The sequence below is a fragment of the Tachyglossus aculeatus genome, chromosome 11 (assembly GCF_015852505.1).
Source record: "Tachyglossus aculeatus isolate mTacAcu1 chromosome 11, mTacAcu1.pri, whole genome shotgun sequence".
Taxonomy (NCBI): Eukaryota; Metazoa; Chordata; class Mammalia; order Monotremata; family Tachyglossidae; genus Tachyglossus; species Tachyglossus aculeatus.
In genome coordinates this window covers 14379380-14403845 of record NC_052076.1, presented here as the reverse complement: position 1 = coordinate 14403845, position 24466 = coordinate 14379380, and the positions used below count along the sequence as shown (strand labels likewise).

The 24466-nt window shown below is 57.1% G+C and overlaps 1 protein-coding gene across 3 annotated transcripts; it reads left to right on the top strand.

The window, feature by feature from the left end:
• The first annotated feature begins 883 nt into the window (after window positions 1–883).
• Window positions 884–24413, top strand: PIP4K2B (phosphatidylinositol-5-phosphate 4-kinase type 2 beta). 3 transcript variants are annotated; one of them, XM_038754462.1, is made up of 10 exons: window positions 884–1055; window positions 12910–13007; window positions 13511–13607; window positions 16322–16474; window positions 16716–16862; window positions 18370–18408; window positions 19620–19733; window positions 21354–21615; window positions 21742–21845; window positions 22165–24413. In XM_038754462.1, the coding sequence occupies exons 1-10, from the start codon at window positions 1035–1037 to the stop codon at window positions 22243–22245; spliced, it is 1116 nt and encodes a 371-aa protein (XP_038610390.1). In that variant the 5' UTR covers window positions 884–1034; the 3' UTR covers window positions 22246–24413. The 3 variants fall into 3 exon arrangements, with proteins under 3 accessions (XP_038610390.1, XP_038610388.1, XP_038610389.1); XM_038754460.1 differs by lacking the exon at window positions 884–1055 and adding an exon at window positions 13135–13249 and having other exon boundaries at window positions 12930–13007; XM_038754461.1 differs by lacking the exon at window positions 884–1055 and adding an exon at window positions 13138–13249 and having other exon boundaries at window positions 12938–13007.
• Window positions 24414–24466: the final 53 nt, after the last annotated feature.

Below are 24466 nucleotides of genomic sequence, written 5' to 3'. Positions count from 1 at the left end.
GCATCATCATCATCATCATCAATCGTATTTATTGAGCGCTTACTATGTGCAGAGCACTGTACTAAGCGCTTGGGAAGTCCAAGTTGGCAACATATAGAGACGGTCCCTACCCAACAGTGGGCTCACAGTCTAACAGGGGGAGACAGAGAACAAAACCAAACATACTAACAAAATAACATAAATAGATACAAGGTGATCAGGTTGTCCCACGTGGGGCTCCCAGTCTTCATCCCCATTTGACAGCTGAGGGAACTGAGGCCCGGAGGAGTGACTCGCCCAAAGTCACACAGCTGGTAATTACCGGAGCCAGGATTTGAACCCATAATAATAATAGTAATAATAATAATAATAATAGCATTAATTAAGCGCTTACTACAGGCAAAGCACCGTTTTAAGCGCTGGGGAGGTTACAAGGTGATCAGGTTGTCCCGCGGTGGGGGGGGGGGGGGGGGGGGGGGAGGACCGTACCAAGGGGAGGCCCCCGCGGGGGGGGGGGGGGGCGGACCGTACCAAGGGGCGGCCCCCGCGGGGGGGGGGGGCGGGGCGGTACCACCCGTCCGGGGGAGGGAGGGAGGGCGGGCGGACCGTACCACGGGGCCCTCGGAGGGGGGGGGGAGAGATAACGGTCCGGGCGGGACCATGTGGGGCTGAGGGCGGGGGGGGGGCTGATATCGGGGCGGGCTGGCTGTCGGCGGGGCTGTCTGTGTGCGTGTGTGTGTGTGTGCGTGCGTGTTTGTGTGTCGGCGGGCATGTCGTCCAACTGCACGGTGGGATCGGGATCGGGATCGGGATCGGTGTCCCCGCCGCCCGCTCCCGGTCCTGCTCCCGCCGCTCCCGGTCCTGCTCCCGCCGCTCCCGGTCCTGCTCCCGCTCCCGCCGGTCCGGCCGGTCCCTCCGCTCCGCCCGCTCCTCCGTCCGCCGTTCCGTCCGTTCCCGCCCCGCTGAGCGCCAGCAAGACGAAGACGAAGAAGAAGCACTTCGTCTGCCAGAAAGTCAAGCTGTTTCGGGCCAGCGAGCCGCTGCTCAGCGTCCTCATGTGGGGCGCCAACCACACGGTACGCACGCGCGCCCCCACACCCCACACCCCACACCCCACACCCCGACACACACCCGACACACACCCGACACACACACACCCCCCCAGGCAGGCAGGCAGGCAGGCAGGCAGGCAGACCCCCCCACCACCACACCCCCATCAGCTGGCCCCCCCCCCCGCACGCCCCCTCCTCTGTTTCTCCCCCCCCCGCACGCCCCTTCCTCTACCTCTCCCCCCCTACACGCCCCCTTCCTCTACCTCTCCCCCCTGCACGCCCCCTCCTCTATTTCTCCCCCCCTGCACGCCCCTTCCTCTATTTCTCCCCCCCTGCACGCCCTCTTCCCCTATTTCTCCCCCCTGTCCACGTCCCCTCCTGTATTTCCCCCGTCTCCACACCCCCTTCTCTATTTCTCCCCCATCTGCACATCTCCTCCTCCGTTTCTCCCTCCTCTGCACGCCCCTTTCTGCATTTCCCTTCCTCTGCACACCCCCTCCTCTATTTCCCCCATCTGCACGTCCCCTCCTCTATTTCTCCCCCCCCCCCGCACGCCCCTTCCTCCATTTCTCCCCCCTCTGCACGTCCCCTCTTGTTTCCTTCCGTCTCCACGCCCCCTCCTCTGTTTCACTCCCTCTGCCCGCCCCTTCCCCTATTTCTCCCCCCACCCGCACGCCCCCGCCTCTGTTCCCCCCCATCTGCAGGTCCCCTCCTCTGTTCCCCCATCATGTTTCCCCCGCCTGCACGCCCCCTCCTCTGTTCCCCCCCTTCTGCACCTGCACGTCCTCTCCTCTTCTTCCTCCCTTCTACACGCCCCTTCCTCTGTTTCCCCCCCCTGCACGCCCCTTCCTCTGTTTCCCCCCCCCTTCCTCCTTTTAGCCCGCCTGTACCTGCCCGCCCCCTCCTCTGTTTCTGCCCCCGGTGCCCAGCCCCTGCTCTGTTCTCTTTCTCTCGGTGCCGGCCCCTCCCCGGGGGGTCCGGAGCCCCCCGCCCGCCCGCCCGCCCACCGGGCCCAGCCCCCGGGGGTCCCGTCCGTGTCCCCCCCCCCCCCGGCACCCTCCCCCCGGGCAGCTGGCTGGGTCGGGGGCTTTGTCCAAGGAGGCTGGGGGATGGAGGAGGCAGGGCCTGGGGCGGGGGGCAGTGCCAATCTCGGAGGGGACCACCCATCTGACCCCTAACGCTGCCCGCCTCGGGCGGGCAGGGAGCAGCGAGTAAGGCCAGGGACCCCCCGACACACACAGACAGACAGACTGACCGACCCCCAGAGCCCCAGTCCTCCTCCTCCTCCCTCCCTGAACCTCCCCTGCCTCTTTACCCAGAAAGGGGGCGAGGCCTGGCCCTGCCCACCTGGTGTGGGCCCCCGTGGGCTTGGGAAGGAGCTGGTCAGGCCCCACTGGCAGCTTGGCACCACATCCTAAAACTCTCAGCCACCTCCTGCCCTCTTCCCACCCCCTCCGCCCCGTTCCCACCCCTTCTGCCCTTTGACCACTCCTCTACCCTCTTCCCATCCTTTCTCCTGCCCTCCGCCCACTCCTCTGCCCTTCTCTTGCCTCTTCTGCCCTCTTCCCGCCTCCTCTGCCCTCCACCCACCCCTCTGCCCGCTCCTCTGCCCTCCTTCCTCCTCTTTTGACCTCCTTCTGCCCCTCCTTCCCTTCTGCCCTCTTCCCTCCCCCTCTGCCCTCCACCCTCTCCTTTAAGTTCCTTCCTTCTCCCTCCTTTTCTGCCCTCCTCCTGCCCCTCTGCCCTCCTCCCACCCCTCTGCCCTCTTTCCGCCCCCTCTGCCCTTTTCCCACCCTTTCTTCTGCCCTCTTTTCTTCCTTTCAGCCTTCTTCTCACCCTTTCTGCCCCCTTCCTTCCCCCCACAAGAGAGGGTGCCCAGGCCCCGGGGAAACCAGGTACCCGCCGCTCAGCTGGCCCGGGCCGCCTCATCGATCAATCAGTCCTAGTCACCCAGCACTTATTGTGCGCAAAGCGTTGTGCTGAACACTCGGGAGAGCACAACACAATACAGTTGGTAGACACTCTCTCTGCCCACAAGGAGCTTCCGGTTCCCAAGAGGAGACAGACGGTCAAATCGATGCCAGCCGGGGGAAATGGTCGACTCTGAGGGTGTATACACAAGTGCCACGGGGCTGGGCTGAGTGTCAGAGTTGCATAAGGGGTACAGAGTGGCGGGGAGGGGAAACGGGGGCTCGGCGGATGGGCGCCGGGCAACTGGGTGCCCCCTCCTCCCCACCCCCGTACCCCTAGGTCTCCTGAGGAGCCGGGGCGAGGAAGTCGTTCTCGTTCGTCGGCCAGACGAACCGTGGGTCCCCGGGAAGATGGCACCGTGCTGGTGTGGCGGACAGATGGGCACCGGGTGGCCGGGACGGTTTTGCCGCTGTGCGTTAGTGGGCCGGGATGCCAGCTGCCCGGCGGGTCTGGCCGGGAGGAGATGCCATCTGGAGGGAGGACTGCCCGGGGGGAGGAGGGAATAATAATAATAATAATAATAATAATAATAGTGGTATTTGTTAAGCGCTTACTATGTGCCAAGCACTGGAGGGATGCAAGGTGATCAGGTTGTCCCGTGTGGGGCTCACCATCTTAATCCCCATTTTACAAATGAGGGAACTGAGGCCCAGAGAAGTGAAGTGACTTGCCCAAAGTCACCCAGCCGACAAGTGGCGGAGCCGGGATTAGAACCCATGACCTCTGACTCCCAAGCCCGGGCTCTTTCCACTGAGCCACGCCGCTTCCCGTATAATAATGGTTTTTGTTAAGCGCTTACTATGTGCCAAGCACTGTTCTAAGCACTGGGGGGGGATACAAGGTAATCACGTTGCCCCACGTGGGGCTCACAGTCTTCACCCCTGTTTTAATAATAATGATGGCATTTATTAAGCGCTTACTATGTGCAAAGCACTGTTCTAAGCGCTGGGGAGTTTACAAGGGGATCGGGTTGTCCCTCGTGGGGCTCACAGTCTTAATCACCATTTCACAGATGAGGGAATTTACGGAGGAGGTCACAGAAGCACAGAGAAGTGAAGTGGCTAGCCCGAGGCCACACAGCAGACGAGTGGCGGAGGTGGGATTAGAACCCATGACCTCTGACTCCCAAGCCCGGGCTCTTTCCACTGAGCCACGCGGCTTCCCGGGGCTCAGGGGAGGCCCAGGCCGCTAAGGTTGGCGCGGGGGTCCCGTCTGGTTCCCCTGAATTTCCCCAGCTTTTAAGTGGGGAGATCCGGGAACGGTGCTTTGAGATCTCCCGGCGGGGGGGCTGTTTGGGAGGGAACCGAGGGGTGCGTTCACCCCCACGGGGCCTCCGACATGCCCACTGCGGATGCCCCTTGCCGGCCGTGGGGGCCCTGCCCTCAGAGGAGGCCGGGGTCACCAGGAAGGGCACAGGAGCCCCGGATCGCGGCCTCTTTCCCAGCGGAGTCTACCGACCCCAAGATCCATTCATTCGATCGTATTTATTGAGCGCTTCCTGTGTGCAGAGCACTGGACTAAACGCTTAAGTCAAGGCTCACCTCCTCCAGGAGGCCTTCCCAGACTGAGCCCCCTCCTTCCTCTCCCCCCCGTCCATTCCCCCCTCTTACCTCCTTCCCTTCACCACAGCACTGTATATATGTATATATGCTTGTACATATTTATTACTCTATTTTACTTGTACATATCTATTCTATTTATTTTATTTTGTTAGTATGTTTTGTTTTGTTGTCCGTCTCCCCCTTTTCGACTGTGAGCCCACTGTTGGGTAGGGACCGTCTCTCTATGTTGCCAACTTGGACTTCCCAAGCGCTTAGTACAGTGCTCTGCACACAGTAAGCGCTCAATGAATGAATGACTGAGACTGTGAGCCCATTGTTGGGTAGGGACCGTCTCTATATGTTGCCAACTTGTCCTACCCAAGCGCTTAGTCCAGTGCTCTACACACAGTAAGCGCTCAATCAATACGGTTGAATGAATGAATCAATACGATTGAATGAATGAATGACTGACTGAGACTGTGAGCCCGCTGTTGGGTAGGGACCGTCTCTAGATGTTGCCAACTTGTCCTTCCCAAGCGCTTAGTCCAGTGCTCTGCACACAGTAAGCGCTCAATCAATACGGTTGAACGAATGAATCAATACGATTGAATGAATGAATGACTGACTGAGACTGTGAGCCCGTTGTTGGGTAGGGACCGTCTCTCTATGTTGCCAACTTGTCCTTCCCAAGCGCTTAGTACAGTGCTCTGCCCACAGTAAGCGCTCAATAAATACGATTGAATGAAGGAATGAATGGTGCCACTGGTTGTGACTGGGGAATGTTCCCTGCATTCATTCATTCATTCAGCGTGGCTCAATGGAAAGAGCCCGGGCTTTGGAGTCAGAGGTCGTGGGTTCAAACCCTGGCTCTGCCAGTTGTCAGCTGGGTGACTTTGGGCAAGTCACTTCACTTCTCTGGGACTCAGTTCCCTCATCTGTAAAATGGGGATGAAGACTGTGAGCCCCCCGTGGGACAACCTGATCACCTTGTAACCTCCCCAGCGCTTAGAACAGTGCTTTGCACATAGTAAGCGTTTAACAAATGCCATTATATTATATATGTTATTATTTATTGAGCAGTTACTGTGTGCAGAGCACTGTACTAAGTGCTTGGGAAGCACAAGTTGGCAACATCTAGAGACAGTCCCTACCCAACAGTGGGCTCACAGTCTAGAAGGGGGAGACAGAGAACAAAACAAAACATATAAATAAAATAAATAGAATAAATATGTGCGAATAAAATAAATAAATACATAGAGTAATAAATACATACAAACATATATACAGGTCCCGTTAAGCCCCTGGGGGTTTCCCGGGCTCCCATTTGTTCATCCAGTCATATTTATATGACTTTATATTTATAGGGAAGCAACGTGGCTCAGTGGAAAGAGCCCGGGCTTTGGAGTCAGAGGTCATGGGTTCAAAATCCAGCTCCGCCACACGTCTGCTGTGTGACCTTGGGCAAGCCACTTAACTTCTCTGAGCCTCAGTTACCTCATCCGTAGAATGGGGATTAAGACTGTGAGCCCCCCGTGGGACAACCTGATCACCTTGTAACCTCCCCAGCGCTTAGAACAGTGCTTTGCACATAGTAAGCGCTTAATAAATCCCATCATTATTATTATTATTATTATTATTTATTGAGCGCTTACCGTGTGCAGAGCGCTGTACTGAGCGCTCGGGCAGAGTAGAGTGTAACAATATACAGACACATCCCCTGCCCGCAGTGAGCGTATAGCTAGAGGCGGGGAGAGAGAGACATTTATTACTCTATTTTACTTGGACATATCTATTCTATTTATTTTATTTTGTTAGTATGTTTGGTTTTGTTCTCTGTCTCCCCCTTTTAGACTGTGAGCCCACTGTTGGGTAGGGACTGTCTCTATATGTTGCCAACTTGTACTTCCCAAGCGCTTAGTACAGTGCTCTGCACATAGTAAGCGCTCAGTAAATACGATTGATGATGATGATGATTTATACAAATCAATAAATGATAGATATGGACCATAAGTGGTGTATGCCACTTATGCGTACAGTGCAGTGCGTACAGTGCAGTGGGGGTGACGTCCCCCCGCTGACCTGTCCCTGTCCTTCCAACAAGGCATGGGAAACTCCAAGGTTCAGGGAAGGGCGCGGGAATTCTTGGGATGCTCCCGGGTCAGCGGGCACGGGAGGCGGCGGCTTCACGTCCACAGCACCGGGAACGGGCACGGAAAGGGACGGGCGCGGAGTGGGGCGAGGATGGGGGTCTCTGGGGGACCTCCAGGGCGTGGGGCCCCGTCTGGTGGGCCCGCGGGAGGAGCTGCCATTTGGAGGGGATTGGATCCGATGGGGGCCGGAGCGGGCTAATAATCATAACCGTGCTACTTGTTAAGCGCTTACTGTGTGCCAGGCACTGTACTAAGCACTGGGGTGGATACCAGCCTTCCCAGACTGAGCCCCCTCCCCCTCCCCCCCGCCTTACCTCCTTCCCCTCCCCACAGCACCTGTATATATGGATAAATGTTTGTACGCATTTATTACTCTATTTATTGATGCATATTTATTCTAGTTTGTTAATATGTTTTGTTTTGTTGTCTGTCTCCCCCTTCTAGGCTGTGAGCCCGCTGTTGGGTAGGGACCGTCTCTATATGTTGCCAACTTGTACTTCCCAAGCACTTAGTACAGTGCCCTGTACACAGTAAGCGCTCAATAAATACGATTGATGATGATGATGATGATGAGCCCGCTGTTGGGTAGGGACCCTCTGTCTATGTTGCCAACTTGGACTTACCAAGTGCTTAGTACAGTGCTCTGCACACAGTAAGCGCTCAATAAATACGATTGATTGATTGATTGATTGTTGGGTAGGGACCGGCTCTAGATGTTGCCGACTTGGACTTCAGCGCTTAGAGCAGTGCTCAGCGCTTAGAACAGTGCTTTGCACCTAGCAAGCGCTCAACAAACGCCATCATTATTATTATTATCGTACGTCATCACCATCATCATCATCAATTGTATTTATTGAGCTCTTACTATGTGCGGAGCACTGTACTAAGCGCTTGGGAAGTAGAAATTGGCAACATAGAGAGACGGTCCCTACCCACCAGTGGGCTCACAGTCTGAAAGGGGGAGACAGAGAACAAAACCAAACCTACTAACAAAATAAAATAAATAGAATAGATATGTACAAATAAATAAATAAATAGAGTAATAAATATGTACAAACATATATACATATATATACGTCCCAAGCGCTCAGGCCAGTGCTGTGCACACAGTAAGCGCTCAATAAATACGACCGACTGAATGAATGAATACCAGCGAATCGGGTTGGACGCGGTCCCTGTCCCGCGTGGGGCTCACGGTCTCGATTTTCCAGATGAGGGAACCGAAGCGCGGGGAAGTGACTGGCCCAGGGTCACCCAGCAGACACGTGGCGGAGGCAGGATTAGAACCCCTGACCTCTGACCGCCGGGCAACACTGCTTTTCCGCGCCTCTTCCCGCTCCATCCGTCCGCCGGCTCTTCAAGGAGAAGCGGCGGGGCCCAGTTGAAGGAGCCCGGGCTCGGGAGTCAGAGGACCTGGGTTCCGATCCCACCTCTGGCACTTACTTGGATGCTGTGTGACTTGGGGCGATAACTTCACTTCTCTGTGCCCGTTTCTTCATCCGTAAGCCCCAGATGGACCAGGGACTGGGCCCGACCTGCTTAGCGCCCATCTGCCCTCTCCTTCTTAGCCACCGAGCCCCATGGCGGGCGCGGACTGTGTCCGATATGCACACACCGTGTCTATTTCAGCGCGTAGCATAGTGTTTGGCACATAGTAAGCACTTATCTATTTATTTTGTTAGTATGTTTGGTTTTGTTCCCTGTCTCCCCCTTCTAGACTGTGAGCCCGCTGTTGGGTAGGGACTGTCTCTATGTGTTGCCGACTTGTACTTCCCAAGCGCTTAGTCCAGTGCTCTGCACACAGTAAGCGCTCAATAAATAAGATTGATTGATTAATAATAGTAATGATGGCATTTATTAAGCGCTTACTATCTGCAAAGCACTGCTCTAAGCGCTGGGGAGGTTACAAGGTGATCAGGTTGTCCCCCGGGCGGGGGGGGGCTCACGGTCTTAATCCCCATTTTCCAGATGAGGGAATTGAGGCACAGAGAAGTGAAGTGACTTGCCCGAAGTCACGCAGATGACAATTGGCAGGGCCAGAATTTGAACCCGTGGCCTCTGACTCCAAAGCCCGGGCTCTTTCCACTGAGCCATGCTGCTTCTGCAGCGAGTCCCATTATTGGCTGTTATTAATAATGATTACAGTGAATAATGGTATTTGGTAAGCACTTGCTATGTGTCAAGCGTAATAATTATATAATAATAATGATGGCATTTATTAAGCGCTTACTATGTTCAAAGCACAGTTCTAAGCGCTGGGGAGGTTACAAGGTGATCAGGTTGTCCCACGGGGGGCTCGACAGTCTTGCCCAAGGGATAATAACAGTAATAATAAGAATAACGACGGTATTTGTCAAGCGCTTAGTCTGTGCCAGGCACTGTTCCAGGTGATCATTCATTCATTCATTCAATGAGCGCTTACTGTGTGCGGAGCACTGTACTAAGCGCTTGGGAAGTCCAAGTTGGCAACATATAGAGATGGTCCCTACCCAACAGTGGGCTCACAGTCTAGAAGGGGTTGGACGTCCCCCACGGGGCTCACCGTCCTAATCCCCGTTTTCCAGATTCATTCATTCATTCGTATTTATTGAGCGCTTACTGTGTGCGGAGCACTGTACTAAGCGCTTGGGAAGTACAAGCTGGCAACTGTTGGTCTCTATGAGTTGCCAACTTGTACTTCCCAAGCGCTTAGTACAGAGCTCCGCACACAGTAAGCGCTCAATAAATACGATTGAACATGAGATAACATAAGATGAACATCTTACATTGCCAAGCTCCGCCCTCTCCTCTCCATCCAGACCGCTACCCTGCTCGTTCAAGCTCTCCCCCTATCCCGTCTGGACTACTGCATCGGCCTTCTCTCTGATCTCCCATCCTCGTGTCTCTCCCCACTTCAATCCATACTTCATGCCGCTGCCCGGATTGTCTTTGTCCAGAAACGCTCTGGGCATGTTACTCCCCTCCTCAAAAATCTCCAGTGGCTACCAATCAATCTGCGCATCAGGCAGAAACTCCTCACCCTGGGCTTCAAGGCTGTCCATCCCCTCGCCCCCTCCTACCTCCCCTCCCTTCTCTCCTTGTCCAGCCCAGCCCGCACCCTCCGCTCCTCTGCCACCGCTAATCTCCTCACCGTTAGGCCTCGTTCTCGCCTGTCCCGCCGTCGACCCCCGGCCCCCGTCCTCCCCCGGGCCCGGAATGCCCCCAATCCCTCTGCCCACCCGCCAAGCTCGCTCTCTTCCTCCCTTCAAGGCCCTACTGAGAGCTCACCTCCTCCAGGAGGCCTTCCCACACTGAGCCCCTTCCTTCCTCTCCCCCTCGTGCCCCTCTCCATCCCCCCCACCTTACCTCCTTCCCTTCCCCACAGCACCTGTATATATGTTTGTACATATTTATTACTCTTTTTATTTATTTATTTTACTTGTACATATCTATTCTATTTTATTTGGTTAGTATGTTTGGTTTTGTCTCCCCCTTTTAGACTGTGAGCCCACTGTTGGGTAGGGACTGTCTCTGTATGTTGCCAATTTGTACTTCCCAAGCGCTTAGTACAGTGCTCTGCACACAGTAAGCGCTCAATAAATACGATCGATGATGATGATGATGATGATGATGAGGTCCCTGAGGCCCAGAGAAGTGGAGTGACTGGCCCCAGGTCACACAGCAGACAGGTGGTGGAGTCAGCGTTAGAACCCAGAACCCAGATATGTTTGTACATATTTATTACTCTATTTATTTATTTATTTTACTTGTACCTATCTATTCTATTTATTTTATTTTGTTAGTATGTTTGGTTTGGTTCTCCGTCTCCCCCTTTTAGACTGTGAGCCCACTGGTGGGTAGGGACTGTCTCTATATGTTGCCAACTTGTACTTCCCAAGCGCTTAGTACAGTGCTCTGCACACAGTAAGCGCTCAATAAATACGATTGATTGATTGATTGATTGATTCTGACTCCCAAGCCCAGCCTAGGCCATGCTGATCGCGCACGGAAGGGACAGTCTGGAGCTAGTTATCGTTCCAGGCGGTCACTCGCCATCTCCGCTTTAAGGGCCAATCCTGAGGTAATAATAATAATAATGATAATGATAATGATGATGGCATTTGTTAAGCGCTTACTGTGATGATGATGATGGTATTTGTTAAGCGCTTACTATGTGCCAAGCGCTGTTGGAAGCGCTGGGAGAGACACATGGTAATCAGGTTGTCCCACGTGGGGCTCACGGTCTTCATCCCCGTTTTCCAGATGAGGGAACTGAGGCCCAGAGAAGTCAAGTCACAGTCTTCACCCCCGTTTTCCAGATGAGGGAACTGAGGCCCAGAGAAGTGAAGTGACTTGCCCAAAGTCACACAGCTGACAAGGGGCGGAACCGGGATTAGAACCCATGACCCCTGACTCCCAAGCCCGGGCTCTTTCCGCTGAGCCACGCTGCTGCTTCACGCTGGGTAGAGCTGAGCATAACCTTCCCCTCCCCACAGCACCTGTATATACGTTTGTACATATTTATTACTCTAATTATTTTACTTGTACATATTTATTCTATTTATTTAATTTTGTTAATATGTTTTGTTGTCTGTCGTCTCATTCATTCATTCAATTCATTCAATCGTATTTATTGAGCGCTTACTGGGTGCAGAGCACTGGACTAAGCGCTTGGGAAGTACAAGTTGGCAGCCTATAGAGACGGTCAATCAATCAATCAATCGTATTTATTGAGCGCTTACTGTGTGCAGAGCACTGTACTAAGCGCTTGGGACGTACATGTGGTCCCTACCCAACAGTGGGCTCATAGTCTAGAAGGGGGAGACACACAACAAAACCTATTAACAAAATAAAATAAGTCAAAGCCGTTGTGCCCGGCCCCTCGTCACCCGGCCCGGCCCGCTGGGCTCCCTCAACGCCCACCTCGTCGCCGGGCCCCCGTCTCGTCTCTCCCGCCCGCAACGCCCTCCCCGTGTCCGGCAGCGCTTCCAACAGTGCTTGGCATGTAGTAGGCGCTTAACAATTAATAATAGAGAATCGGTGGGGAAAGAGCCCGGGCTTTGGAGTCCGAGGTTGTGGGTTCAAATCCCGGCTCCGCCGCTTGTCAGCTGGGTGACTTGGGGCGAGTCACTTCAAGGCCCTACTGAGAGCTCACCTCCTCCAGGAGGCCTTCCCAGACTGAGCCCCTTCCTTCCTCTCCCCCCCGTCCCCCTCTGCATCCCCTCCGCCTTACCTCCTTCCCTTCCCCACAGCACCTGTATATATGTATATATGTTTGTACATATTTATTACTCTATTTATTTATTTTACTTATTTTACTTTACTTTATTTTAGAAGCAGCGTAGCTCAGTGGAAAGAGCACGGGCTTTGGAGTCAGAGGTCATGGGTTCGAATCCCGACTCCGCCACATGTCTGCTGTGTGACCTTGGGCAAGTCACTTAACTTCTCTGGGCCTCAGTTACCTCATCTGTAAAATGGGGATAAAGACTGTGAGCCCCACGTGGGACAACTTGATCACCTTGTATCCCCCCAGTGCTTAGAACAGTGCTCTGCACATAGTATGCACTGAATAAATGTGATTATTATTATTATTATTATTATTATTTTACTTGTGCATATCTACTCTATTTTATTTTGTTGGTATGTTTGGTTTTGTTCTCCGTCTCCCCCTTTTAGACTGTGAGCCCACTGGTGGGTAGGGGCTGTCTCTATGTGTTGCCAGTTTGTACTTCCCAAGCGCTTAGTCCAGTGCTCTGCACACAGTAAGCGCTCAATAAATACGATTGATGATGATGACGGTGGGCCTCGGTTCCCTCATCTTTAAAATGGGGGTGAAGAGTGTGAGCCCCCTGTGGGACAACCTGGTCTCCCCCCTCTAGACTGTGAGCCCGCTGTTGGGTAGGGCCCGTCTCTAGATGTTGCCGACTTGGACTTCCCAAGCGCTTAGTCCAGTGCTCTGCACACGGTAAGCGCTCAATAAATACGATTGATGATGATGATGATGATGATGATGTGAGCCCGCTGTTGGGTAGGGACCGTCTCTATGTGTTGCCGACTTGGACTTCCCACTAGTACAGTGCTCTGCACACAGTAAGCGCTCGATAAATATGAATGAATGAATGGTGGGGGGGGGGGGGGCCCGCTGAGGCCCAGAGCCTCCGCCCTCCACCCTCCTCTTCCCTCCGTCCGTCCTCCCGTCCGTCCCCCGCCCTGACCTCCCGCCGTCCATCCCTCCAGATCAACGAGCTGAGCAACGTCCCGGTTCCCGTCATGCTGATGCCCGACGACTTCAAGGCCTACAGCAAGATCAAGGTGGACAACCACCTCTTCAACAAGTGAGTGTCCCCCGACGCGGCCCCCCACCGCCCCCCGGCCGCCTCCCCGCCTGGGGTTCCCCGCCGGGGAGGGGGTGGAGGACGCGGGGCGGGGGGGAAGGCCCAGATTTGATGCCGAGAACTCCAGCAGCTCCTTTGACCCCGAAGAGCCAGGAGGCCCCTGGGCCGGCCCCGGGTCAGGATTGTGACCCGGCCGCCCTCCCGCCAGCTGGCCACGGACCCAGCTCCCCCGCAGCAGGGACGTAAGTCCAGGGGGGACCACGGGGCCCGGGATCTCCCTGCGCCTCGGATTCGGAGCCGGGGGAGGACGGACGAGCGGGTGTCCCGGACCTCCTCCCTCGTGGTCCCTCCTGGGGGTCGGGGGGCCGACGAGGAGGGACCCGCCCCCCCGACCCGGCCCCGGCGTCCGGGACTGAGGCCGGCTCTTCTGGGGGTCGGGGACCCGGCCCGGGAGGGAGGAGCGGGGCGGGACGCCCGTCCGCCCATCCCCTGCCTGTCCGCAGGGAGAACCTCCCCAGCCGGTTCAAGTTCAAGGAGTACTGCCCCATGGTTTTCCGCAACCTGCGGGAGCGCTTCGGGATCGACGACCAGGATTACCAGGTGAGGAGCAGCGCTTCCGGCCCACGTGGGCGCGGGGCAGGCTGAGCCGGCCTTCCCCCCGAGCTCAGGCGTTGAGGAGGGGTCGCTGAGAGCCCCTCCGCATCGTGCCCAGGCCCCCGCTCAAACTCCTCTGGAGTTTGTCTCGGAACGAAGCGCTTAGTACAGTGCTCTGCGCACAGTAAGCGCTCAATAAATACAATTGATGATGATGAAGGGCCCCGGGCCACCGGCGAGCCCCCAGGACGCCACCCCTCCCGCTAAACGGCGCGGCTTGGCGGTTCTGGGTTCTAATCCCGGCTCCGCCGCTTATCCGCCGTGTGACCTCGGGCGAGTCGGCGCGGCTCAGTGGAAAGAGCCTGGGCTTGGGAGTCGGAGGTCGTGGGTTCTAATCCCGGCTCCGCCACTTGTCAGCCGTGTGACGTAGGGCAAGTCACTTCACTTCTCTGAGCTTCCGTTACCTCATTAAGATTGTGAGCTCCACGGGGGACAGCTTGATCACCTTGTATCTCCCCCAGCGCTTCGAACAGTGCTCGGCACGTAGTAAGCGCTTCACAAATGCCACCATCGTTGTTATTAGTCTCTGTGCCTCAGTTACCTCATCCGGAAAATGGGGATTAAGACCGTGTCCAACCCGATTACCGTGTATCTACCCCTAGCACAGGGCCTGACACATAGTGGGCTCTTAACAAATGCCACCATTACTATTGTTCGCGTGTGGCGCCGGCCCCCAGATCCAGTTTCCTCCAACTGGGGATGGGGGGCCGTGAAGACAGTCGGGGGCGGGCAGGATGCCCGGAAATCCCCGGGAACTTCCTACCCACCAGAGCCACCCCGGGCGGCAGGAGCTCCGGAGCCCAGCCGGGGCGGCGTCTTCCCTTCCCGCTTTTTCGAGGCTGGGCCCGGCTCCCGGGGAGCGCGTCGGGCAGGGCAGGGCGGGCTCAGTCATTCGTTCCTTCAGTCGTATTTATTGAGCGCTGACTGTGTGCTGAGCGCTGGGGAAGTCCAAGTTGGCAACGTATAGAGACGGTCCCTACCCAACAGCGGGCTCACGGTCTTAGACGACTGGCAGGGCCTCCCCGGGCATCGTCTTTTCTGGTGGGCCCCGGCTGCCGGGCCTGAGCAGGCCCCTGGGAGCGGAGTCCAGGGCTTGGCCTTTGCCCTTTGGCTCTGCTGAGAGCTCACCTCCTCCAGGAGGCCTTCCCAGACTGAGCCCCTTCCTTCCTCTCCCCCTCGTCCCCCTCTCCATCCCCCCATCTTACCTCCCTCCCTTCCCCACAGCACCTGTATATATGTATATATGTTTGTACATATTTTTTTTACTGTATTTATTTAATTTATTTGTACATATCTATTCTATTTATTTTATTCTGTTAGTATGTTTGGTCTCTGTCTTCCCCTTTTAGACTGTGAGCCCACTGTTGGGTAGGGACTGTCTCTATATGTTGCCGATTTGTACTTCCCAAGGGCTTAGTACAGTGCTCTGCACATAGGAAGCGCTCAATAAATACGATTGATGATGATGATGATGCCCACGGGGTAGGCCTGGGGTCAGTTTCCCCGACTCCCAAGCAGGGAGGGGCCGAAATCAGGCGCCGGAGGGAGGTGGCTGCCGGCCCACCGGTCCGCCGGCCAGGGGTGGGTGGGAGCGGGCTGCGGGAGCAGGGCAGGGAGGGTCCCACCACCAGTCCCACCCGCTGGAAGCGGGCATGGGCTTCCACAGGCCCCCGTCAGCCACCCCGCCCGTGACCATCTTCTGCGTCCGGATGACCGCACGGAGACGGTCCCTTCAATCGCATTTATTGAGCGCTTACTGGGTGCAGAGCACCGGACTAAGCGCTTGGGAAGTCCAAGTCGGCAACATCTAGAGACGGTCCCTACCCACCAGCGGGCTCACGATCTAGAAGGGGGAGGCGGACGACGAAACCAGACGTGGAGACAGGCGTCAAGTCGTCAGAACAGATAGAATTCAAGCTAAATGCACATCTTTTAGACTGTGAGCCCACTGTTGGGTAGGGACTGTCTCTATGTGTTGCCAATTTGTACTTCCCAAGCGCTTAGTACAGTGCTCTGCACATAGTAAGCGCTCAATAAATACGATCGATTGATTGATTCATTGATCATTTTAGACTGTGAGCCCACTGTTGGGCAGGGACTGTCTCTGTATGTTGCCAATTTGTACTTCCCAAGCGCTTAGTACAGTGCTCTGCACACAGTAAGCGCTCAATAAAGATGATTGATGATGATCGTTAACAAAATAAATAGAATAGTAAATATGGACAAGGAAGAGTGATAAATCTGTACAAGCATATGTAGAGGTGCTGTGGGGAGGGGAAGGAGGTAGGGCGGGGGGGTGGGGAGGAGGAGAGGGAAGAGGGGGCTCAGTCTGGGAAGGTGTCTTGGAGGAGGTGGGGTGGGAGGTTGGGGGCGTTCTCTGAGACTCCCAGAAATCCCCCCCCGACATGGGTCCTGAGCAGGGATGGAAAGCCCCTTTTCCCCGGTCACCCCACCTCATTCTGGACTCTGGGGTGGGAGAGGGGCGGAGGGAAGCCACGGACTCTAGCGTGTGTCCGAGGGAGGGCCTTCCGGGGGCCACGGCCGCCCACCCGCGATAGGGGCCGCGCGGCAGTGGCCCCCGTGGCCGGCGGGCCCGGCGTCCGGCCCCCCTCACGACCCGTCCCCTCCCCGCCCCGTACCGCTCCTCTCCGACCCCGCAGAACTCGGTGACCCGCAGCGCGCCCGTGAACAGCGACAGCCAGGGCCGCTGCGGGGCCCGCTTCCTCACCACCTACGACCGGCGCTTCGTCGTCAAGGCCGTGTCCAGCGAGGACGTGGCCGAGATGCACAACATCCTCAAGAAATACCACCAGGTACGAAACGCTCCGCGCCCCGCCGCCGTGCTGGGTCCCGTGCCTCCCACCCCGGGGGTGACCTCCGAGGCCTGGGGAAAGGGAGCCGGTCCCCTGCGCTCCGGCCGCCCGGTGTCCCCCGGACCCCGGGGTGTCCGACCTCACGCTCGGGGTGGCAGCCGGGACTTGGGGGACGTCCCAGAGCCGGGAGCCCGTTCCTCGCCCCCCGACCTCACCCCCCTCTGCCCCGCCGGGCCGCCAGTTCATCGTGGAGTGCCACGGGAACACCCTCCTGCCCCAGTTTCTGGGCATGTACCGCCTGACGGTGGACGGCGTCGAGACCTACATGGTGGTCACCAGGAACGTCTTCAGCCACCGGTTGACCGTCCATCGGAAGTACGACCTCAAGGTGAGGCTCTGGGCCTGAACTCGGGGGCCGCAGGGAGGGCCTTATTGGTTTCCAGTTTCCCCGTCCTTGGCGCTGCTTTCACCCGGCACTTCCGGACTGTTTGGGACGCCGCCCCAGTCAGGCTCCCAAAACTCTCTCCAGGTTTGCCTTTGTAAACTTCCAACTCGTCACTTCACCCTGATTAGGACTGTGAGCTCCCCAGGGGGACGCCTGATTACCTCCTGTCTACCCCGGCGCTTAGAAGAGTGATTGGCCCGTAGGAAACGCTTAACAAATACCTTTATCGCTATTATCGTCGTATCAATCCGTTATGCCAAAACCACTTATGCTGGGAGAATCCGTTGTGCCTAGGAGACGTGATCCCCGCCCTCCAGAAGCCTACAGTCTAGTGGAAGAGACAGACCTGGAAGAGAAATTCCAAGAGGGTCAAGATAGGGGTGTAAATGGTCTGGGGTGGGAGTCGGGCGGCGAAGGGGGCCGAAGTGGCAGGTGGTGGAGTCAGGGTTAGAACCCAGAACCCAGATATGTTTGTACATATTTATTACTCTATTTATTTTACTTGTACATATCTATTCTTTTTCTTTTGTTAGTATGTTTGGTTTCGTTCTCCATCTCCCCCTTTTAGACTGTGAGCCCGCTGTTGGGTAGGGACTGTCTCTATATGTTGCCAACTTGTACTTCCCAAGCGCTTAGTACAGTGCTCTGCACACAGTAAGCACTCAGTAAATACGATTGATTGATTGATCGGGGGGAATTGAAGGTGGGGAGATCCGAAATTAATCAGGGAAGGGCCCCTGGGGGAGGTGGAATTTCAGAAGGGCTTAGAAGTCGGGGAGAGTAGGCTATCCTCTGGCTGTGAAGGGGACGGGAGTTCTGGGCAGCCGGGAGGACGTGAGCAAGGAGTGGGTGGTGGGAGAGACGGCGAAAAGCGGGGGATCTGGCCCCTGCTCCCGAAGAATTGCTTATCAGCGACCTCGCTTCGGCCTCAGTTTCCTCACCCGTGGAATGGGAATCGTAACCTTACTCGAGGTCACCCAGCTGGCCGGGGGCCGAGCAGGGATCAGGCACCGGGGCTCCCGACTCCTCTCAGTCCACCGGGCCGGGCTCCCTCCGTCCATCGTTGGCCAGTCCCCCTCTGCCCCGAGACCCCTCCTCCGGCGTGGATGGGCCAGCCAGGACAGGCCTTCAGTGGGGGGAGGTGTCCCCTAAAGCAGGAAGTCGCTTCCGGGATGCCGAGTTCGAGGGAGAAGTATCAGGGCGGACCTGAGGTTCTTGGGCGAGCGCGGGGAAGTCCGGGATTGTGGCACGCTGCGACTGGGGGCCGTTTCCCACTGGGCACTCCCAGCTCTAGCTCCCCTGCGACTCTTCTCGACTGTGAGCCCACTGTGGGGTAGGGACCGTCTCTATGTGTTGCCAACTTGGACTTCCCAAGCGCTTAGTACAGTGCTCCGCACACAGTAAGCGCTCAGTAAATACGATTGATTGATTGATTGTCCTGTCCACCTAGGGTTCAACCGTCTCCAGGGAAGCCAGCGACAAGGAGAAGGTAGGCCGGGGTGGGGTTGGGGGTGAGGAGCCTGCCCCATGGGGGTCCCGGGGGCAGCGAAGGGGGACTGTAAAGGCCCCCCCACATTCCTGCCCCCTCAGATCTTCTCCCCTAAAACCCGGCTCCCACCCCCTGGCCCTTTTCTGCCCCCTGTTCCGGGACCATGGCTTGGGGTGGGACTCTCCTCTTCATGGCTCAGTGGAAAGAGCCCGGGCTTTGGAGTCAGGGGTCATGGGTTCAAATCCCGGCTCCGCCCATTGTCAGCCGTGTGACTTTGGGCAAGTCACTTCACTTCTCCGTGCCTCAGTTCCCTCCTCTGTAAAATGGGGATTAAGACTGACCACCCCTGTGGGACAACCTCATCACCTTGTAACCTCCCCAGCGCTTCGAACAGTGCCCTGCACATAGTAAGCGCTTAACAAATGCCATCATTATTATTATTATTATCATGGGTTCAAATCCCAGCTCTGCCCATTGTCAGCCGTGTGACTTCAGGCAAGTCACTTCATTTCTCCGTGCCTCAGTTCCCTCCTCTGTAAAATGGGGATTAAGACTGACCACCCCCGTGGGACAACCTGATCACCTTGTAACCTCCCCAGCGCTTCAAACAGTGCTCTGCACATAGTTAGCGCTTAATAAATGCCATCATTATTATTATTATTATTGTAGGGGCCTCCTCCCCACCCTCCCCGCCCCCAGAGCTGGGGGGGTTTCCCTGGTTCACCAGGAAGGGAAAGGCCCTGGGACAAGAAGAACCCCATTCTTTTATTAAAATAAAACCCCATTATTTTACTTGTACCTATCTGTTCTGTTTTGTTAGTACGTTTGGTTTTGTTGTCCGTCTTCCCCTTTTAGACTGTGAGCCCACTGTTGGGTAGGGACCGTCTCTATATGTTGCCAACTTGGACTTCCCAAGCGCTTAGTGCAGTGCTCTGCACACAGTAAGCGCTCAGTAAATACGATTGATGATGATGATGATTAAAATAAACCCCCATTATTTTACTTGTACATATCCTATTTATTTTGTTAGTATGTTTGGTTTTGTTCTCCGTCCCCCCCTTTTCGACTGTGAGCCCACCGTTGGGTAGGGACCGTCTCTAGATGTTGCCAACTTGGACTTCCCAAGCGCTTAGTGCAGTGCTCTGCACACAGTAAGCGCTCAATAAATACGATTGATTGATTGATTGAGTCTCCCGACCTGTGCCCTCCAGGCCAAAGAGTTGCCCACATTCAAGGACAACGACTTCCTGAACGAAGGACAGAAGTTACACGTCGGGGAGGACAGTAAAAAGAATTTCCTGGAGAAGCTGAAACGGGATGTGGAGGTAATAATGCGCCGGGATTAGGGGAAGGGGCCCCGGGTGCCCTCCCCCCCCCGCCCCCAGCCGGATTCCCTGGTTTTCCCGCCCACAAAGTCCCCCCCGACCCCCCGTCCCCCCGATGTGACCTCTGGGGTCCAGGATTGGGGTGAGGGAGGAGCATCCTTTGTCACCTCCTGGCCCTGGCCCACTCAATCAATCAATCAATCATATTTATTGAGCACTTACTGTGTGCAGAGCACTGTACTAAGCGCTTGGGAAGTACAAGGTGGGAAGTTTTTTTTTCATTAAGTGCTTACTATGTGCAAAGCACTGTTCTAAGCGCTGGGGAGGATACGGGGTGATCAGGTTGTCCCACGGGGGGCCCACAGTCTTAATCCCCATTTTACAGATGAGGGAACTGAGGCACGGAGAAGTGAAGTGACTTGCCCAAGATCACACAGCAGACAGGTGGTGGAGTCGGGGTTCGAACCCATGACCTCTGACTCCAAAGCCCGGGCTCTTTCCACTGAGCCACGGTACAATCAGTTCACCCATTCATTCAGTCGTATTTATTAAGCGCTTACTATGCGCAGAGCGTGGCTCAGTGGAAAGAGGCCGGGCTTTGGAGGCAGAGGTCATGGGTTCGAACCCCGGCTCCGCCAATTATCATCAATCGTATTTATTGAGCGCTTACTGTGTGCAGAGCACTGGACTAAGTGCTTGGGAAGTACAAGTTGGCAACGTAAAGAGACAGTCCCTACCCAACAGTGGGCTCAATTATCAGCTGTGTGACTTTGGGCAAGTCACTTCACTTCTCTGGGCCTCAGTGACCTCATCTGGAAAATGGGGATGAAGACTGGGAGCCCCGAGTGGGACAACCTGATCACCTTCATTCATTCAATCGTATTTATTGAGCGCTTACTGTGTGCACAGCACTGTACTAAGCACTTGGGAAGTCCAAGTCGGCAACAGATAGAGACGGTCCCTACCCAACAGCGGGCTCACAGTCTAGAAGTTCATTCATTCATTCAACCGTATTTATTGAGTGCTTACTGTGTGCAGAGCACTGTACTAAGCGCTTGGGAAGTCCAAGTTGGCCACATATAGAGACAGTCCCTACCCAACAGCGGGCTCACGGTCTAGAAGTTCATTCATTCATTCATTCAACCGTACTTATTGAGCGCTTACTGTGTGCAGAGCACTGTACTAAGCGCTTGGGAAGTCCAAGTTGGCCACATATAGAGATGGTCCCTACCCAACAGCAGGCTCATGGTCTAGAAGTTCATTCATTCACTCAACCGTACTTATTGAGCGCTGTGTGCAGAGCACTGTACTAAGCGCTTGGGAAGTCCAAGTCGGCCACATATAGAGACGGTCTAGAAGTTGTAACCTCCCCAGCGCTTAGAACAGTGCTTTGCACTTAGTAAGCGCTTAATAAACGCCGTCGTTATTATTACTAAGCGTTTGGGAGAGTCCAGTAGAAGAGGGAGGGTAGACGCGTTCCCTGCCCGCAAGGAGCGGACGGTCTAGGACGGTTGCCCGGTCCTCTCCCGTGGAGCGGAAATTCCCGGGCCCTTCCGGGCGGTCCCCCCCGCCCCCGACCCCTTCGGGAGGTTCCCCCCAACCCCCTCCGCCCCCGTGCAGTTCCTGGCCCAGCTGAAGATCATGGACTACAGCCTGCTGGTGGGCATCCACGACGTGGACCGGGCGGAGCAGGAGGAGATGGAGGTGGAGGAGCGGGCGGCGGAGGAGGAGGAGTGCGAGAACGACGGCGGCGCGGGCGCCCTGCTCTGCTCCTACGGGACGCCCCCCGACAGCCCCGGGAACCTCCTCAACTTCCCCCGCTTCTTCGGGCCCGGCGAGTTCGACCCGGCCGTGGACGTCTACGCCATGAAGAGCCACGACAGTGCGTGGGGGCTCCCGCCGGGGTCGGGGTGGGGGGGGATGGTCCCGCCCGGAGCGGGCCGGGGGCGGGGGGAGGGCTCTCCGGCCCCCCTGGGGTGACCCGGCTGTCCCTCCGCCCGCCGTCCAGACGCCCCCAAGAAGGAAGTCTACTTCATGGCCATCATCGACATCCTCACGCCGTACGACGCCAAGAAGAAGGCCGCCCACGCTGCCAAAACGGTGAAACACGGAGTGAGTCCCGCCGCGGACCCCGAGGCGCCCGCGCCCCGCTCCCTCTCGGCCCCCGGGCCCCGTCGTCGCTTTCGGTGTCTCCGGGCCTCCGACCCCGTCCCCCGGGAGGCCGCTCCGGGACTCCTGGGCCCCCGAGGCTCGTAATGGTTTTGTTTTTGTGCCCGGGCCGGTCCCCGTGGACTCAGGCCCCAAGGCCTCGACTGATCCCGGCCCCGTCCCCGTCCCTCCGCGCCTCCGCCCGGGCTTCTGGAGACCCGAGTTTAGGGGGGCTCGGGCCCCAACCCGACCAGCGGCCCCTCCGCCGTCCGCTGTTTTGCAGGCCGGGGCGGAGATCTCCACGGTGAACCCCGAGCAGTACTCCAAGCGCTTCAACGAGTTCATGTCCAACATCCTGACATAATCGCCGCCGCCGCCGCCTCCTTCAGCCGTGAGGCCGGAGGGGAGGGGGCCGGGGTGGGGGGCGGCCGGGCGGACCCGCCAGCGGGGAATGCAGCCTGCGACACTGAAACAGACACTGTAGCAGCATGTGTGTGCGCGTGTATCGTGTGTGTGTGTGCGTGCGTGGGCGCGTGCGTGGGCATCCCTCGTGACCCAACAGAAAACTTCGTCATAGGAGCACCGTTGGCCGGCCGGGCCCCCGGCCCCTGGGTCACTGCTACTCTGGGGGCCGGGGGCTTTGGAAGGCCTTTTGTTTTTAGCTCCGGCCCCTCCGCTCAGCCCACCGGGCCGCGGCGAGAGGAAGCGAGCGTGGTGGTCCTGGGAGCGCCGACCTCCGTGCTTCGGGCCCGCCCCCAGCCCCCCGTTCCTCCCGGTAGCCCCAAGCTCGCCGCAGACCCGGGCCTCCGCCCCCTCCCCGCCTGGAGCTGCAGGCGGGGAGGCCGGGGAAGCCCCCCAAACGGCGGTCCCCCCCCGACCCCACGTCCGAACCTCAAACCTTCCCAAATCGATCCCCCCGCCGCGTCTGGGGTTCGTCCCGTCCTCCGCAGAGCCCAGCCCCCCACCCCCATTCCCGCTCGATCATGGTGGACCAGATCCCCCCCTTCCCCAGGGTCTCCATCCCAATTCCGGCCGCCTCGCGCCGGGCCGGGGAGGAGCCCCCGGGGTCGCTTTCCTCCACCCCCAACCCCTTCATTCATTCAGTCGTATTTATTGAGCGCTTACTGTGTGCAGAGCGCTGGACTAAGCGCTTGGGAAGGACAAGTTGGCAACATATAGAGACGGTGCCCACCGGCTGCGCCCCCCAACAGAGCCTGGCTCCCTCGGGCCAACTGGGGAAAGGCTTTGGGCGAGTCTTTGGCGGGAGGCGGCCCGAAGGGATGGCAGTTGGGGTGCCACCCCCTCTCCTCTGGGGCCTAGGAGGCTACGGGATTGGGAAGGGCAGCCCACCCCGGCCACCCTCCGGGACCCGACTCGGGAGAGACCCCGGGCCCAACGCGTTCCCCTCAACCCCTCCGACCTCCCTTCGCTGAATCAGGTGCAGAAAAACGATCTCGACCCTAGAAAAATTGGAAACCTCTCCCCCGTGTCTCCGCTCACGTTGCCCCTCAACCCCTCCGACCTCCCTTCGGCGAATCAGGTGCAGAAAAACCATCGCGACCCTAGAAAAATTGGAAACCTCCCCCCCGCCGTGTCTCCGCTCACGTTGCCATACCGCGTGTACAGATGTAAATGCGATTTTACCCTTTAAAAGACGTCCTGCCCAGGTGTCCGCCGTGGTGAACAGAAGCGTCTCCTTGGCATCTTGTTTACAAGCCGGCGCGGCCCCCGCGGGCTTTTACCCGCTCAGTGTTCCTAGACAGTATTTGTCGTGTGGCCTCGGCCGCCGGGTGAACGTGACAGATGTTTCGGGTTGTGGCTTGGTTTGGTTACTTTTTTTTTTTAACGTTCTCCCTCTCCCCGTTTCGTGCCGTTTTCAAACCTTTCCGTTTTTGGTCCTTCTTGGAATTCAAGTATTTAAAAGCTATTAATCTTGGTTATCCAGGTTTTTTCGTCGTCGTTGTTGCTGTCGTTGTTGCTGTTGTTTCTTTAGTTTGGTTCTTGAATGATACGGAGGTGTTCGACTTGGCGCCCACCTCTTCGGCCCACCCGCGGGGCGAGGTGGAGGGCAGCCCTCTCCAGCTGGGGCACACGGGGTTGAGGTTGGCACAAGCCCTTCGGCGGCTTGACGCAGCTTGCCCCGTGCCCGCGGCTTGCCCTCACCCCCACCACGGCGCCTCCGGTCCCGCGCCTTCTCCTTCTGTCCCGGCCGTGGGCAGTCAGGGCGACCGCCGGACCCGGCTGGGACGGACGGGGCAGGTGGCTTCGACGGGCGAGGGAAGTGCGGGGAGGCGTTGGCGAGGCCGGGCCCAGCGGGAGCAGGGAGGCTGTTGGGATTAATTCTGGAAACGGGGGCGTGCCGTCCTCCCAAAGCCCCCTTCTCCACCCAGAGTTCAGTCTTAGGCGGGCGCCCGTCCCCTTCCCTCCCTGACGGGTGCCCGCCTCGGGCCCAGGTAACGCCTTCGGGCCCGTTACTGTTCTTGAACTGCATGCGTGTTACAAGGTGAATCTCCAACAGAAAAAAATAAAGCCACAAATCCTTCGTGTCCGCCCTTTCCTTCCGCCCCGGGGGGACAGGGTGGGAT